This window comes from Bombus vancouverensis, chromosome 7, assembly GCF_051014615.1.
Source record: "Bombus vancouverensis nearcticus chromosome 7, iyBomVanc1_principal, whole genome shotgun sequence".
Lineage (NCBI taxonomy): Eukaryota > Metazoa > Arthropoda > Insecta > Hymenoptera > Apidae > Bombus > Bombus vancouverensis.
Genome location: NC_134917.1, coordinates 9,352,288 through 9,370,818, shown reverse-complemented (window position 1 = coordinate 9,370,818; position 18,531 = coordinate 9,352,288). Strand labels below are relative to the sequence as shown.

The 18,531-nt window shown below is 32.6% G+C and overlaps 1 protein-coding gene across 1 annotated transcript in view; it reads left to right on the top strand.

Annotated features, from left to right (window-relative positions):
- The window catches only part of Invadolysin (leishmanolysin-like peptidase, invadolysin), a 215,485-nt gene that overhangs the window by 142,223 nt on the left and 54,731 nt on the right, over window positions 1–18,531 (top strand). Inside the window, exon 3 of the mRNA XM_033338682.2 lies at window positions 1,389–1,489. Within this exon, the coding sequence (XP_033194573.1) occupies window positions 1,389–1,489 (101 nt within the window). The remainder of the gene's footprint in view (window positions 1–1,388; window positions 1,490–18,531) is intronic.

The following is an 18,531-nucleotide window of genomic DNA, read 5'->3' as shown; positions in this document are numbered from 1 at the left end:
TGTGATAATATATCTACTTCTTTGTAGAGAATTAAAAATTGTATCGAATGTGTATAAAAAAAACTATAGTTCCATTTAAAAGATCGTTGCTCATCTTGAAATCTCGAAAACGCCTCTACCTAGACAAAACTGGTCATTATAAGACGTCGCTGAAACAAAACAAGTTTTATTTGAAACACTTTTTCGAATAACAGATTGTTTAGCAGATATTTGCAATATTGGGTCGATTAAAATGACACACTGTGTATACACAGTACAATACTACAACACCTCATATTCATAATGTCGTGTGAAATAATGAAATTTCCTTTTAATTATTTGATATTTAATCTGGATATTTAAGTTACATAAGTGTACTGATTTGAATCACATGTATATTCGCAGATGCAGTTAAACAATAAAGTTGAAAAAATTACTTAGAATTGAACGACTTATTTCAAGCGGAAATTCTCGAGTAGCTAATTATTCTATTATATGTGTATTTTCTTTATTACATAATATTTCTTGTATAAAAAATTTATATGTAATCTTATGTTCTAGCATCTATATGCTAAATGACGTTGAAATGAATTAAATTAAAGAGAGAAATTATTTTTGTAGGATTCTGTGATATTTGTCCTTATAAAATCCAGATTGTTCTAAATGTTGAGAAGTTTCGAAGAGTCTGGAAGGGTTGTTCAGTCAAGCTTGGAAACTCTTTTGCCCAGAATTCAGAACCTTCGGGCTATGAGTGAATTTGAAACTTTCAAACTTTCGGTCGTTTATCCTTTTGTTTTCTCGATCGATATATATACATATATATATGTATCTCTCTCTCTCTCTCTTACTTTCTCTTGCTTTTTATGCTGATTCAAGATATGAGAATATATCCCTTCTACAGAATCAGATTTTTATTTCTACAACGTAAGCTGCAAGTTGCGCAATAGCAATAAAATTGCTTTTATTCTTCCAGGAAAAGATACGTGGAACATTATATTGGATTGATGAATACAAAATGCTTCTTAATTTCAATCACACTTAGTTTCTTGGAAATATCGTGTACTGAATCAAAGTAATTTTCATATGAATCAATGTGCTTCTCCAACGATCAATTCTTTTCATTATATACTATATTTATAAGAATTATGTCTGTTTTACAATTCAAATACTCTTGGAATGGAATTGTCACATAATGTCTTCTAAAATTACTTATGCATTAAAACATTGTTTAAGTCGAATAGAGATATCTTAAATCTTTCTAAACTGATAGATTAATATGATTGACTCTTTGATGACAATTTTTCCTCCCTTTAGGTTCATATAGAAAAATGTACAAACTGTTAATTTAAGTCGCTATTGTTGGTTGCAAAATGGTATTTGATTTAATCGTCGTTGTTTTTGTTTTATAGGTTGTTCATGGCGTTCACATAGAACCAGCACATGAAGTGAAAAAGCGGAGTATCAGTCAGCCGGTTCGGATCTTGCTATCGTACGATGAAAGCGTCTACAGGTGAGTTTGCATGTAATTAATTATACATATAATTAACACATATTAGATATGCAGCTAAGCATACAATGCACAAGCGTTAAAAAACTGTTACCATATAATGAAGGCTATACTGATCTTGGAATATTATTAAAAGATATTAAGAGATATTAAAAGCTAGTATATTTTCTTTCTTTTAGCTATTTGTAAGAGGTAATAGCTCTTCGTGAGTAATTCAACGGATCTTAAGGTTGGAACTTATTGGAACCGTTTATTCATCTAAATTTTATTTGTATTTATTTCCGTAGTTAATATATAAATATATAAACTTTTATGTATCCAGATGTAATATCGCAGAGTTCATTTATTACATTCAATATTCTTTCAGCTTCTGTCTCAAACTTATTAGAAATTGCAGTATTATACTATAAATTCGATACGTAGAAAACGTTCTTAAATTTCAAAGCTACATCCATTTGTCGTTACATTATATCAATACAAAACATAGACAAAATTGTCAGTGACTGCAATTTCTGTTGGCAATTTGTCGTCTTATTTGCTTCTGGTAAAAGTAGACGCTGATATCGCTAGAACACGGGTGTGTGACGCTGATACTTTAGCATCGAAACCGTATGTAGCACCAAGCTTCGTATTTCTTTTTACACTAATGCAAAGACGTTGCAGCCAAGATCTTATATAAAGTACTATACGATGGGCAAGAGAAACGGGAGGTGTCTCGAACGAAAGTGATTTATGCATCACACGATACTTCACGTAGAACCTTCACCACCACACGTTTATATTAGTATCGATCGGCTGAACGAAGCTTGATGTATACTTGCTACACACCATCCATAACTTGCTGATACTTGATACACTTGAAACAAGGATATCAGGAAATTGTTTACTTTATGTTATAGTTAGAAACTGAAATTAAGACTTAGTAATCTTTTAAACAATTAAGCTTGTAGCATATTATGAAATATTATCAGTCTTTGATATAATAACGAAAAAGAAGGAAGAAAATATACTTTTAAAAGAAGTTATGAAGGAAGGTATTCCTTAAGAGTTTCAGAGCTTTTGATGCACAAATGACTATCTGAGAAACTTATTCAGTTGTATAATTTTTAATAGAACTTTACGATCGAAGACCACAGAAGAAAATATATTAAGATATAACAAAGAAATCTACTCTTATATTATTAAAAATTGTTTGGAATTAAATGTGTATCTCTGTCATCTTTCTGGGTATTTTAAAATCATTATTTATCACACACGTAATTATATGATTTAGTGGATTTATATAACAGGATGTTTCCTTCAACTACCAAATATGTAGTCTTTCTCACATAGTCCTCAATATTTTTTAAATATAAAACGAATTACAATGAATGCCGTTTATCCACATAAATTATGCTCGTGCAAGTTATTTATATTGAAACTAACGCTATTTTGTGCATATAAGTAACAAATCTCTCTATGAAATTATTATTTATTAATATTAATTATATAATGATATATTTATCGTCATTGCAAAAATGAAATGAAGGAGATTTTAATGGGACAATAAAGTGAAAGATAAAATAATATTCTCACATCCAAAGTTGTTGACGCAAATTCTTAAATAAAGTTGTGGGTATGTCGTGAACAGGACGTGTTCTGGGTGAGACGCGCTTTGCGTCGCTAGGAGTCGCAACGAAGTAACTTTTAACTTCCGGACCGGAAGTTCTGCAGTTGTTAAATGCCACCGTGGCACGGAGCATAACTTTCCGAGTAGTATTCCGTAAGTTCCTATCGTGTATTCAGCCTAGTTTCTCTAGTCTTGGACATGTATTCACAATATCTTAACTGTATCTGAATGGATATCTAGATCGAGGGTTGCATTATCTGTTTCATTCCTACTGATGCAATTAATATATTAAAATGTATCTTCAACCTGTTCCAAGATTTTCCAGCCAAACTTTATCACTTACTTATAGTTTAATATAGCTTACAGCTTAATTTCTATATAATATGAACAGTAAGATTATACGTATAAAGTAGCAACGCGACATACAATATAGTTTCGTGCACAATATGTCACATTCAAAAGACTGCTAATAGTTTACTCTCAACTTATTAACATTAGAACTACCGATAGTTAACACGAAACTATTTCTACCAAAACCAGTCATTTTGACTGGTCTTTAAAAAATATGTAATAATAGAATATTTTTATATTTATCGATTTATTACTTTCTTACAGAAGGAATACAATGTAATGTAGTACATTTTTGGTATTATTAATCCATGTGGGACCATGATCCCTAAACGAAAATTGACACATTTATAAAATTGTAGAACCGGTCATTTTGACTGGTGTGGTATTTCTAGTATTAACATCTAGCGCTCTAGCGATCGATCTGGAATTTTCCTGATAACTGATATCATCATATTGAATGATACGCAGTAAAAATTTAAAAAACATACAAAACTAGGAAACTGGTTAATTGGGGTTTGATAAACAGATTGCAGCACCCTTTTACACTTTGACAAGTACCAGTCATTGTGACTGATATTGGTATAAGTAGAGTCGATATTATTTTGAGTTTGAATATATAAAAAACAAAATAAAATTCATATTCCTTTAGTTATCATTGCGGAAAGAAAATATGACATGAAGTAGGAATTTTAAAATAAAATTATAAAACCAGTCGATTTGACTGGTGTGGTAGTTTTAGTGTTAAAAGCAAGATGTAACTTCGAGAGACGGGCATTTCATTAAACAAACTTAAACGTATCAAGTTACTTGTGCTCGAAAACAATTAGTTTGAAAGATATTCTATCTTGAATATTGCAAAATTCAACATGTGAAAGAAGTAATAAATAGCGAAACTAGTAAGTAAGCAAGAAGAAATGTAACTTTTGTACTTTTATATTTATGATATATTACATTCACCTCGTTTCTCCTATGTTTTACGAAATTAGGGTCAAAATATCTTTTAAACCATTTATTCTTAGACACAAGTAACTTAATGTTTCTATACGAATACAAAGTAAAATTATGTAGTCACGCAAGCGTATTTAGCTACTGCTTATATTTTTCGTGCAAGATTCATGGTAGTCCGCGTGAAATGAGATCTTTTCATGCGTGTGCATTTATACATATAAAATATATGTAAATCCATAGCTTGCATAAACAATGCTTATACAATATGAAGTGTCAACCTTATACATACTAAAATGATTAATTTCCGCCTATTTATAACTCGTTACCCATGTTATATTGTACAAAATATTTTCTACAATTTTTTTCCGGTTTAGAATTATACAATTTCTATAGGACAAATTGAACGGTCGAAATTTTTTAATAAATTTAAAAATAAGCAATTTTCCGAAAAGTGAATGTCTTTGGTCCACCGAATTAAAAATCTTCAACTAATTTAATGCATGTTTTTCTAATATGTTAAGTGTGGGGTTGTTATTGATTTATGCTAGTATCACTTTGACAAATTAGGGATTGTAAATCATTCGTTAACATAAAACTGTTCAACGTCGTACACAACGATACAGCGAAGAATCTTACAACAAGTATAATAACATTTATTGATGCGCGATATAAGAAACTAAAAAGTAAACGCGTACTTTGAAACGCACAGTTTCTATTTTGTTATGTTCGTATCCTTTTAAGGATATACATCCAGCATAGAAATACCTATTCATTTAATTTCAAGTACGCGCTAGTTTCTTTCATGTTACTTTCAACAGCACGTAGCTAACACGACCAACAAACGATGTACGCCTTTAAGCTTACTCTCTCATTAAAAGTAACCTTTTTCGACAGCACTTCAAACACATATATTCCACACCTCTCGTTAATAGAAAAGACTTTAAATTCACATATGTCATTATCAAACATTTGCCATCAGATGTCCTAAATGTGGATAACAAAAATAAAGTTTCGTACTATAGAATATAGAAAATGTCATTTTCTCTAAGAAAACCACGTATATGTAGTATTTTTTAATGCTTAATATTTTATAGTATTTTTATTTATATTTTGTATTTTTAATTATCTTCATTTATTATTTAACATTTCTACGCAACATATTGTTAGTTCATTATAACAGTCGAAATATTTTCGCGCAAAATTTCACCAAGCAGTGTTCCTGAATTTTGTTAAAACATTGGCAAGAACATACTTTCACCGATACATATAAATGCGTTGCAAGTTAATTGAGAAAATGCAGCCAATTCCCCGTGAATTACGACGAGGCCGAATTTTCATTCTAGCTGCCCAGAAACTGTCGTCGGTAATTAATCGTGTTTTCTCGTTACCGATAATTAATCCCGTGTCGCTCGTATCGCAGCGAGTAAAAAAAAAAAAGATAGAAAAAAAGGAAGGAAAGAGGGGAGAAGAGAGGACAGAATTAACCGATTAAGCCGGATCTATCGATATCGACTGAATTCAACCATTTGACGTACTCTCTCGGGAGATCGGCTATGGTGTCCAATCGAATAGAAAGCGTTAAAATTTCCGTCGACGACGAAAAACTTGGGCACGCGCCAGATGAACCGTACTGTCTGCATGTGTAGGGTCGTTTCACAACTGACATACTCTTATTCAATTTGCCATCCACTCATGACCGTCGGCGATATTTGGGAAAGGTTTCCTTCATTGGAATGGATCTACGCCAAATGTTTGTATCTGATCAGAACAGATACATATATTTAATAAGTATCGATGTGTGTATAGGCAACTGTGAGTGGGCCTTCATATTTTGTAAATTGGTACCGACGATAGAAAACGGTGGTTATTAATTATAAAAACGAATGTGAAAGGAGCTTTATGCTTAATGTTCAAGTTTAACTATTGCGAACTTATAAAACACTTCGATTTATTAAATCTAAATGATACTTGAAGTGCATCATAATAATTAAGAAATGTGTCTCATGAAAGTTATCCCAAGTGATCAGAAATAATTGATAGTTTTTAAAATGGCAACTTATACGATAGGATCAAAGAATTAGACGAAACTGAAAGTGTATAATTAGCTCCTAGAATATTATCTCGTTCATTTTCTCTAACATTGTCAAATTTTCGTTTATCTGAATTACGTCTATTTCCATATACGAAACAATGTCATCCGGTTGACATCCGATTAAATTCCCGTGATTCTATCGTCGGCCAATACATCAGCTAATGGTTTGTACCATTAGCCGTCACCGACTCGCGAAACAAAGCTGTCATAAACTGTCTCTCCTTGGGAGGTATTCTCGAAATTTCGACGCTGTCACGTCGCTGTCACGTCGCTGTTATCTTCAACCGCAACATCTTAAAATACTTATTTGATATTATGTCCTAAATGTTTCTACTTGCATCAGATTCGTGACAGGAAATTTTCTCCCCTTCTTCACAACGTTCGTCGATAGAACTAAAATGAAATCAATTATTATTATTATTATTATTAGTAGTAGTAGTAGTATATTTTATATTAGCCTCACGACCATAAAAGAAACTCGGTTTACAATAAAAATAATCTCTCTATCGTCATGCACGTTTTGTTCTTAACCATCTCCATACTTATCCATCCTTTCACACACACGACCTCATTTTATTTTACTATTCCTTGTCTACCGACTGCCATCTAACTCTTAACTATTATATATGTCTATTATCTATTGCATAAATCTTTACCTACTTGGCTAGATAGCGTCTTTCTCTTCACTCTTTCCCTTTTCTTTTTTCCCAATTTTCTCACCCAGTCTGCAATCCTACCTTTTCCTCCCTCATTCGCTCTCTCTCCTACTCTGGCCCCTCCAATTTTCTAATTTTCTATACTCTTTTGTCGTGTACTCCAGATTTAAACGAAATCAACTATTACATCAATTTTGAGCGGGTAAATCTACTGTTAGAACACAACCATAATTTATGAATCGTTATTACCAGCACACTATTATTATTCTTTCTTCAAACCTTTGTTCCTACCGTGAATTATTTTTGTTCATTATGCGATCGTACATTAATATCGCGCGAACAAGAATAAACTGTGTGCAGTTAGAGTACCGCATTAAGAGCGGTATACCAATTTATTATTTTCCACTTTAAAAGTAATGCCTACTACGGAGAAGCGCTTAACTCCTGCTTGAGATGCAAGAGAAGTGTGGCGTGCACCCTTGGTATTCACCAACTTTCACGCTAATATCAGCCCGGACGATGTATAGTCTTTGGCGTAAATTACACGTAATGAAATTTTGCAAGGAAATAAAGGGGTCGCGTAATCTTCGATTCTCGCGGCCACCGTGAAGGTAACGACGTGTAATTTTTCATTTCCATACATAAGATGTAAACTGGGATCTTTAGAAGATCTAGAACATATTGTATTATATATCGTAACATATATTTTGCACATAGAAGTATAGCTTAGTATAAGTATAAAAGTATAGCATAAAAGTATAATCCAATTTTGAAAAATAACTTGAAAATTTGTTCCCGTATATATTAAAACAAAAACGATTATTCGCATTTAGAAATTACATTTGTTTCAGATTATTCAGTCGTTTTTATTTCAACGTCTATTTTAATTCAATACGTTACTTTAAGTTATCATTTATCTCAATCTTTTATAAGTGACATTTATTCGATGTCATTCTTAATCATTTTATTTCAGAATTTCCAATCAATTTAAGACTATACCGATCTAAATTTACGTTTGCATTTCGATAATTCCGATGCGCCTATGTATCTCGAAACTGGAATTCCCAGGAGAAAGAGAGAGAGAGAGATCGGAACACAGATTGTGGTAATTAGACGTAGCTCATACTTTCGCGTCATTTTAATCTTCTTAATGTCACATCTACTTCAAATTGATTTCACATTTTCCTTCAAAATTTCCGATTGATTAAAAGTTATTTCGATCAAAGATTACAGAAATCCAAACTTACACGCACAATTTGGACAATTCCGATGCATCTATCTTAAAACTCATAGGAAATAGAGATAAAGTGATAGATGAGGTGGGGTAATTGAAGGAACTTCGCAGTTTCCTATCAAGTTTTCAGGGTATTACGTAGGCACGCCAAATATCAACAGAGACTGGGACGCAGTCTGGGGTCACTGTCGTTAGCCGTTTGTAAAATATTAACGTTGATGGCGTTCTTTTCAAAGCCGTGCTAGGCCTTCACGATGGAAACACAGGCATGCGATTTCGACTCGTCTCAAGCATCAAAGGATCGTTCTAATTGGCCGTTTACATTCGCGCGTGTAAATTGTACATTGACCATCGTAGCTCTCGTTCCTCGCCAGGTTACACGGTCCCTAACCCCACGTCGCGTCGCCCACTTGTGCTCTCTCCTAGCTTTCGTTTTGGTCAATGTTTGCCCTGGCGCAATGGTAACGCTCTGCAGCCGTACGGTTTGGGTGGAAATGCCCCCGAGCGGCATCTCGTAAATTCAACGGCTGTACTCCGTGATCGTAAATTAACCATAATATTCATATGTGCTTATCGGTACTGTTAATTACATCGCATATGTTTGCCACTGTTCAGAACGGCTAATGCATTATATCATGCATCGTAACTCGCGGCGTTATTTCGGCATTGCTTTTTTCTTCGTGGCACAGTACGGATTTTTGCTGCGGTATGATAACAACTTGATTATTTATAGCCACATATTTCCAAATGGCATAATTATTTTATAGAAAAGCCGACGAACCCTTTTTATACATTCGCCATAAATCGGACTGCAGATGTTTATGCGTTTATGGGTAATATTAAAATTGCACAAATTCACAGAACGCGTATAATATACAGAATATATGAAATATCCAAAGAATGATATACGTTATAATATTTAGAGAGTGAAACACATCTCTGCTTATGTTCTATTTCCTTAGTTGTGTTTTATAATACTGTACGTTTGCGTGAACATCCGTAGCATAGTACCCTTTTATTTAATCTATGTATTGTAGGATTGAGTGATACGTTTGTTCAGCTTTCAGTAATACATATTTCGAAGAATCTTATAAAAATTGTTTCAAGAATTTAAAGGTACGAATTTTTTAATTTTTTTATGGAAGATGCAATATTCATGGAAAGAAATGAGACAAGTAAATTACTCCTTAATTATATATGGATATTATATGAAACTAATAACAGTTGATGTAATCTTTCGATGGAATGTAAACCAGCTAATTGCTCAACCTAGTATAATGTACATAAAATGGAATTACCTGTGAAAGACAATGTTTAAGGATGGCACGACAGTTTAATAAATCGTCATCTCTCTAGGATTATTTACATTAATAATGACATGATTAACAAGATCAGATTGACCATAGAACGATAGAATTCCTGAGTAAAGAGATTACGGTGTCTTAGAGCAGATTATGTGTACGTTTAATTAAAAATTTAATCGAATTTTAATTATACGTGCGTGTATATATTACACGCGTATTATATATTACAAATTATATGTATTACAAACATTAGATATAATATATCTATAGATTTAAAGGAGTCGATATAGGAAAGTAGTTATAGTCAACGAGTGGTCAGCCCGAACAGCGTGACGGATAGCTAAACATAAAGATCTAGTGCTTTCTATCATATCGCAGAAAATGACAAAGTGACCGAACAATAGAATAATATGTCGAGTGATGTTGTATTAAAAAATATAAAGAACTTCTGAAGTTATGAAATCTTTAAAATTGTTTTTAAACTTTTAATTTCTGAGTCTTATATCGTAAGAACGATAGAAGGATATTAATAGTCGTCGATCGTTGCGTACCTGATAATGGATATGTATATAAAATAATGTATCTGTTTAAAATAGAATTCTTCCTAGTTGAGAATAGAACTGGACTTGGTAGAAATTGCACTGCTTTTCCAACTACTCATAACTCTCTTCTAACCCTTGAAACCGGCTTCAACGCCTTTCACGTCAGTAATGAACGAAACTTTCATATTGCTTTTTTAAGCAATACTTTAACTCCTGTTAAACTTCGTAATGAACTTTGGTGATCGCTTTGTCTCGTGGACGTCCTTTCAGATATTAAGATATTTTTAAAGACAGTAAAGTTATGCAAGTTTGTAGTTCTCCAACTGTATAGATACACAGCTTTTTTTAAATATCGTAAGGAATTAATTAATTGCAAATTATGTTATATGCTTTCTGATATGAATGTGCTTATCCAATGCTTCTTTTTGCTATATACAGTTAAACAGTTTTTATATAACGTTGAGCACTAAATTAACTAAGGTATTAAAAAATAAATTTGGCCTTCCTATGAATCAAAGGTCATGTATTTTCGACCAATCGCAGGGAGACGCAATCGCGAGGAAACACGTCAACTGGAGTCGTAAATTCCCGTTACGATTATAATAATCGACACCACGAGTTGATCGGTCCCCTGGTTTCCGTTAAGATAATGTATTTAACTGATATTAACTTTTCCACTTAACTTAAGGTTCATATTATAATAATCGATAGAGATAGATCCATCAATGTAGTTAATTGAAAAGAATATTTGCCCATTTAATCAATATAATTATTGGAAAGGTTTCCAATCTATTGTAAAATACATGTAATACGTATTCCATTTGCAAATAAATTATTTTTATTTTCTATTAAAACCCATTAACAATGTCATTTAGTATTACAATCGTGCATGATGAGAGTCGAATCCCGTTAATTATCGTAATTGCAATAATTAATCCGGCTCATTTCCAACTGTTTTTGATTAATTCCTTGCTCTCGTACGCAGTCGTTTATTCCATCTGGTGCGTATAAACGTGCTTTGAAATTGGCCAGTTAAAAGCGCAGCAAATCAGATTGCATTTTATTGAAACATTGCATGCATTCGCTTTCAATTTAACAAAAATCTCTGTAGTAAATTTTCACGCGGATAAAGGACTTGAAACTTGATAAATATTTTTTAAGTTTGTTTCAGACATAGTATATATATACAGGGTGGTTAGTAACTGGTGGTACAAGCGGAAAGGGGGTGATTCTACGCGAAAAAAGAAGTCGAAAATATAGAATAAAAATTTTTTTAAATTTTTTTTTTATTTTTCCATCGAGACAACGATCTACAGTGAGATCTGTTACAACCGCACGCGTACCGAGCGAAAATTCAAAGTCGATTTTCTCGAAAACAAAGCCTCAAACGAAAAATTTTTATTCTATATTTTCGACTTCTTTTTTTCGCGTAGAATCACCCCCTTTCCGTTTGTACCACCAATTACCAACCACCCTGTATATATATATATATATATTCGTCATTAGGTTCATTTACTTTCAGAAACAGAACAAGATTTTATTTGTAAAATAAAATATGTTAATATTAATTATGTAACAATTTTAATGATTAAATGTACACAGTACTTGTATAGAAGTCCAAATGTTAAAATCGTTAAATACATTACAAGTTAAATTTAATGTACAGGCAAGTACAATTCAAGTTTCTCTGTATCTCGAAATTTAGAATAATTATAATAATGTGAAAAATGACTTTACGTACGTGGAACAATTGAATGAGATCTCAGAAATATTGAAAGTGATCTTGATGATTTTAATGATCAAGAATACAATTTCCTGATAATAAAGAAAAATTCGATAAATTTCATGCAGTATAACAGCACTTGAACACGTTTGCCGAAATTATATTTAATTGCTATTCAATTATCAAACCTTCATTTCTTTAATATAAAATTTTGTAGGGAATTATACCCACATACGTGTATTTACAACGTTATATTGCAGGAGTATTGACAGAAACAAGCAAACCATTCAGTTGTGCAATGAAATTGAAATATTAAATAAAGCCTTGTATAAATGTCATCGAACTCACTTTGTGAATTCTCGTATTGCTTTATTCATTGCTTTTTCATAATCGTCGCTTTGACCACCACATTCGCAAGCTAACCTACGCAAGACATTCATAAAAATCGAATCAAAGTGTCATATGTAGATCAGTATGAGATCGATAACACAATATAGCATTTATTAACATACTAATCATATCCATTTTCGCTGCACCAGTACTGTATCTTATATCAGGAAAAATACAAATGATTTTTGAAAATGGGGAAAATTCTGTTTCATTCGTAGTGCAAATACAGTGCGACGCATAATACCGCTTTGAGGACGTCATTATGTACTCCTTTAGCCGAAGATAGAAGTAGACGAGACTCATATAATGGCCGATCACATAGCGTACATGCCAGTGCACGTGATTCTCATGCTATTCAACTTGACTTTTGCAATGTATGTACTTTCACCGCATTGAGGCAAACGTGTCCTAGAAAGCACGGCAAGGTGTCACGAGTTACGAAAGCAAGAGTAATGTTTCTAATACAATATGAATGGAAACATTTGTAATGTAAATTGATCGTTCTCATCTCCTTTCTATTAATACATTGAAATATCAATCTACTAACCAGTGGAGACAATTTAACTTATCAGTTGAATTGTCAATTTTTTAAACGTAACAATTCTTTAATTTATGGATCTCCTATTCTTAAAAATAAAAATAATTAATAATTTTTAAATATTAAAAACGTGTCGTTACAAAAGTTCAATTAGGACATTTAATTTAGATTCAAAATAGAAAAAGGAAAGATAGAATTATTTTAGAAAATATCATAGAAAGATTTATGTTGGATATATTTGGGCTGACAATTGTTTGAAAAGGATGGTTAAAAAAGACAGTCGAGTTATATTTAAGCGTAAAAGGCACTATTGTTTCTTAATAACGGTAATTTAGCATTTAGCCCTTCTACTTGCTCCTTCAATTTTATTATAAAACGAAGCATAAGAAGTTGAGAAGTAAGTCAAGATGAAGGAAAAAAGTCACGTAGACTAAAACTTGACTGGTAAAAAAGTACTTAACACACTTTTCATACTAAAACTATTCTGAATATGATGCATGAAACATGATATTCCCTAGTTATTTTCATTTTCATTATAAATTGTAAATTATTATTATTATTATAAATCGAGCCACTGTATTAAATTCAGATTAATTATCGTATAATTAATGCGGTTGTTACACCACTACAGACAGCTCTGTGAATCCCACTGATGACTGTGAATGAGTATCTGTGCGACAGAGTTTAACCATATAACGCGAAACCTCGAACCTCGTGGCTGTATGCGGTGGTTAGGGAATAACTTTACCTTGTAACGATCTACGCTGTAATCGTCACGATAATGATGAGGTGACATGCCCGGAACTTAACGATCATGTAAACGTGTGACCACATTATCAAACGTCGCGTTTAAAATATCCGGATTGTGTTCTGGAATCGAGGAATCGAAACGATAAACGATATAAGCACCAAGCCTGAAGATGAATAAATTCAATTAATTGTTCACTTTTTATTTATTCCCGCGTTATTATTTATTCTCCCTTTAAATCTATAAAATAGTAAACACCAAAAGTTCATAGCAAGAAAATTAACAGAAATACGTTTTTCGTTTTATTGGAAATGTTCACTTGAAACGTCTATGCCATTTACCATTTCAACTCAAATTTCCAAGAGAATGGCGTTACATCGCGAAAATCAAGAATGTTGATAGCCTCTATTGATCATAGTAATCCTTTCTTCTTTCGCATACGAGAACGATATAAGGAAAATACATTCTGACAAGAAGGTGGAAGAGTCAATTTTTCACGATGGAGTGATACTAGGGAAGGCACGTTCTTCTCGGCAAAGGTGAATTCGCATAAGTCGGTATGCGAAAAAGTGATGTGCAGGACTGCATGTTTTTGAGGATGGATTTTCTAGACAAATGGAGGCGCGGCCTGCCGGGGATTTACCATTCAGCCAGCACGGAGAACGTTCGACAGGGCATGAAGAAAGAAAGATACAATGCATAAGAATCAAATTGAGCGCGAATATCGAGCGTGTCAGTCTCACGGAAATAAAAATTAAAATACGAAATATTTGAAGATACAGTGGCTACGGAAAGTATTGGCATTGTATTTATTCTATCGTTTACTAATTAATTTCTCAGTATTGTAAAATGACTATAAAAATTTGACACTACGAAAATGAAATGTGAAGCATGTCTTCGACTTTATTGAAAAGACGTAACAATATTAAAATTACATTCAACGTTGAAACAGACCGATGATTGAATGGATGCGTTTTGCAAGACACAGCGTTTACAAACGATATGTATTTTCTCTACCAGTTCATATGAATGGATTTAAATACATTTGGCATTTGCTCTTATTAAAACATTACGCTGATGAAAAATAAATAGTCGATAATAATCCGGGATTTTAGACTTTCATAATTCCGATGTATTTTATCTTTTGTTTGAAGAATGTGAAATTGAATTTATTAAACAATATTTTCATTTAATTGAACATTATAAACAATGCATTTTTGTCCATAAAATATGAAATTAAGAAAGGTCTACTATTTTGACCTTAATTAATTTAACTTAATTAATTAATTTCATTAAAAGAATTGTATAATAATTTCCGTAACTTCTTCTGCTTAGAATTGCGGATTATGAATATTTCTCTGTCTAGCTGTATGTGTTTTTAGTATATTCTTGTATTTCTGTAATCTATGCATGTATATATCTAACATGCATATTATTACATACATATGTATGTACCACGTATTATCTACAATATAAAACTGTGTTAATTAGTCCTTAAACTTAATTAAATGGCCCTTTCACTGATTTCTAATTATATTATGGAATCATATCCTATTATTACACGCAAGTTGTTATACCTGTGTAATTACCGTGTACATTATATAAGCGGTATAATGAATATTCAAGTACGTCTTTAGTATGTACATACGACGTAATATTATTTGAAATAGATGAAAATGCTCTCGTTGCATGTAAATATTCTACGTTATACGTAAACTTATTCGAAGTATCGCGTGATAAATGCTGCGTTTGATTCTCTCTTCAATGATTTACGCAAGAATAGCATGCAGCCTTCCATCGTCAATCTAATAAACGATATATCGTCTGGCCTGTCAAAATTATCGAATGGAATTATTAATCGTCGACCTATCATCTCTGGTACGTTACACTGATAGACATCTTGACGTGCTACATCGTTTTACGCTGTATTCAGATACACTATCGAAGTTTAACATACATCTTACGGAAATAGGTCTAGGTAACTATAGAATGTCCTTCTGATCATATGTATAAATGTATAATTACACGTACAATTTGTACGTCTCGTCATATTGTGTCTCATACTAGTCAAATTGCTTGAATTCGAGCACGTGATTCTTGTGATTTTAAGCTTATCCAAGCTGGTCCAAGTTCATTGTAATGGTTACAAATTATTTAAAGTTATACAAGTGTATTAAAAATGATATTCAATAATATATAATTAAAATTATTATTGTACTATTATAATTATATTAATATTATTATTGTGCTATTATATTATACTATTACTACAATTATTATATTATACTAATTTAAATCATATACAAGTTAAACATTCATATAGATAACATAAAGCTTCGTTCATACTGATCAAACTCAACGTCATGACCAATGTGAACTTGTTAATCACTTACTTAGAAAGCAACTTGTTACAAGAATTACAGAAACTCACAAACAGCGATAGAAAGATTCATGAAATTATGTGATGAAGATTCATAAAATTTAACAAATTGATGATGTTTATGATATTTCTGACATATGGAAAGAAAGTGTCATCAACAGAAGATTTGGATAATACAAGAACTCATCGATATTGTGTGATAACACGTGTCTAATCATACATCATATTTACATATAGTGCAAGAAATACAGAAAAAATTAATAAAATATGCTTTTGCGAAATTATTGATAAAATTTGCTAAATCGATAATAGTGATCGAACGTATAAACGTATACCAAGACCTAGTTATTAGGTAGTGTCAGAGCTTTTACGCGCGGACATGCGTTTCATATCTTGATGGTATCTTTCGCCGGTTTATAGCTGACTGGTAGAGATCGCGGTCGGCCTAGGACCCTCATAACGCTAAAATCCATGGGCTCTGCTAGGGAAGAACTCGACGGGGTGCATGATATTTTATGACAAGGTGTAAAATATATGCATACGATACGTAACAGTAGACGTAGTCTCGTAAAAAGAGAAAAACGAGTTACAGGATGAAGCAGAGTGGTCGACCTAGAAAATCTTGCCATCTACCATGTAAAAAGATCGAAATTGAAGCGTTGAAATAATAAAGATGAGAGGTATCGTTACGCAGATCTATAATTTCACATATACACCGTTGGTTCATAAGTATATGGACAGTTCGCTTCATTTATATTAACGATGCACGAATATTAGTAAAATATATGAATTAATGGCAAACTAACGATCAAACGCAATATTTTCTTGCATAACCGACAGATATACCTTCATCGTTTAATTAATTAACAATTTACTAAATTACGTATTGCGTATTACATCAAATGCGAATGAGTCAATATTATTAATGTATTTCTACATAATAATACATAAAATCGTGACCTGAAAAATAACAGAACGATCAGCAATTCGCATTTTCCATTATCGATATAAAATATTATTGGAAAACACGGTGTAAATATTATACAACCGATGATAATCAACTTTCATTAATTCTATTATTGTAATCGTTTTAATTCCGCGTTATTTATTGTTCGATTCCAATATTAACGGTCGAAGTATTTCACAATAACGGTTTTGTATATCTAAACACGACAGTTAGAGAGAACAGATTGATACAGGTTAGCACAATAGACTGCTCTCTGCAAAATATATAGTTTTTCTCTGCTTTTTTCTTTTTTTTTTTTTTAAGGGCAACAAGCGACTGTTCCATTATTGACGTTCGGCAGATAGAGGCAGAGGCGGCGTGCCCTCGGTTTTCGTTGCGGAAGTGCAGTAAACGTCGATAATGGGCGTGCATCGATCAACGTCCCTTGATCCTTTTTAATGCTAACCCTCGACGAGCAAACGGGCGAAATATCACACGACTGGCGCACATGTCGCGCACGAAATTAATGCACGCGATATCGCGCCCGAGCAAGCGTTCATTTGTCAGAATTTATATATATGCGTGTAAAAATCACGGAAGTTTCGAACGAACAGTCACCGGGCGCAGTTTGCTTCGAGTCGAGTCAGCGAAATCGCCGTTACAGACACCTGCGCCAGAATCGAGCGTGTTCCTACTATGTACGTACATACGAGCTACTGCTGAATATTCATTCCAACAACCGTACGCCTAGCAACTTATATACTTCGATAATTAAATAAGCCAACGAATTGCACTCCGTTAGAATTCTTTATAAATCTCGATGTCGTGTTTCTCGATGTTGATTTCGCAAAGTTGAACGAACGTCGGTACGATCGAATGACGACTGATTTGATGAATTACTAGTGTGTTTCAACTTGGTTTTCTATACTTTGACAGACATATAAATCTTCTTGATATTTTCCGACGTCCATCTGCAAAATCAAACGAATCAACATTCGATGAAGTGATGACTGATTTAGTAAGTTACTTATAGTTTCGAATTAGTTCCGTGTACTATGACGAACAAAAATTTACTTCTCTAACGATATGTGATCCATAAAATTAAACGAATATCATTGGATTGAGCGACGACCGATTTAACGAGTTATTCGCGGCTTTATTTTAGTTCTTTATAAAACTATAATGAACAAAAGTCTGCTTGTCCTATATATTTCGAAACTGATTCCTAAAGTTAGACGAACGTCGATATAATCGACTGATTTATCGTGGCAATCGTGGCTCTGAATGAAATTTGCCAATTTCGTATCCTATGTTTGTATTTCAATTAAATTTTTTTATTAGTGATTGAAAGGGACGATAAATGGCATTATTTAACATTAATTCCGAGAACGTTATGTAATATTACTAAATGCCAAATACATTCGTTTAATTCTAAATATACCAGTATTTCTCGGAATGATGGGGCAATCGATGGTTGATATTTCTTGTGAAATTGTTCAATTAATTCTCGATTCTGTGAAATTCACAAGGCAATGATTAAACTCAATAATTAACAAACAGCAAACTAATAGCTTACGCTAATGA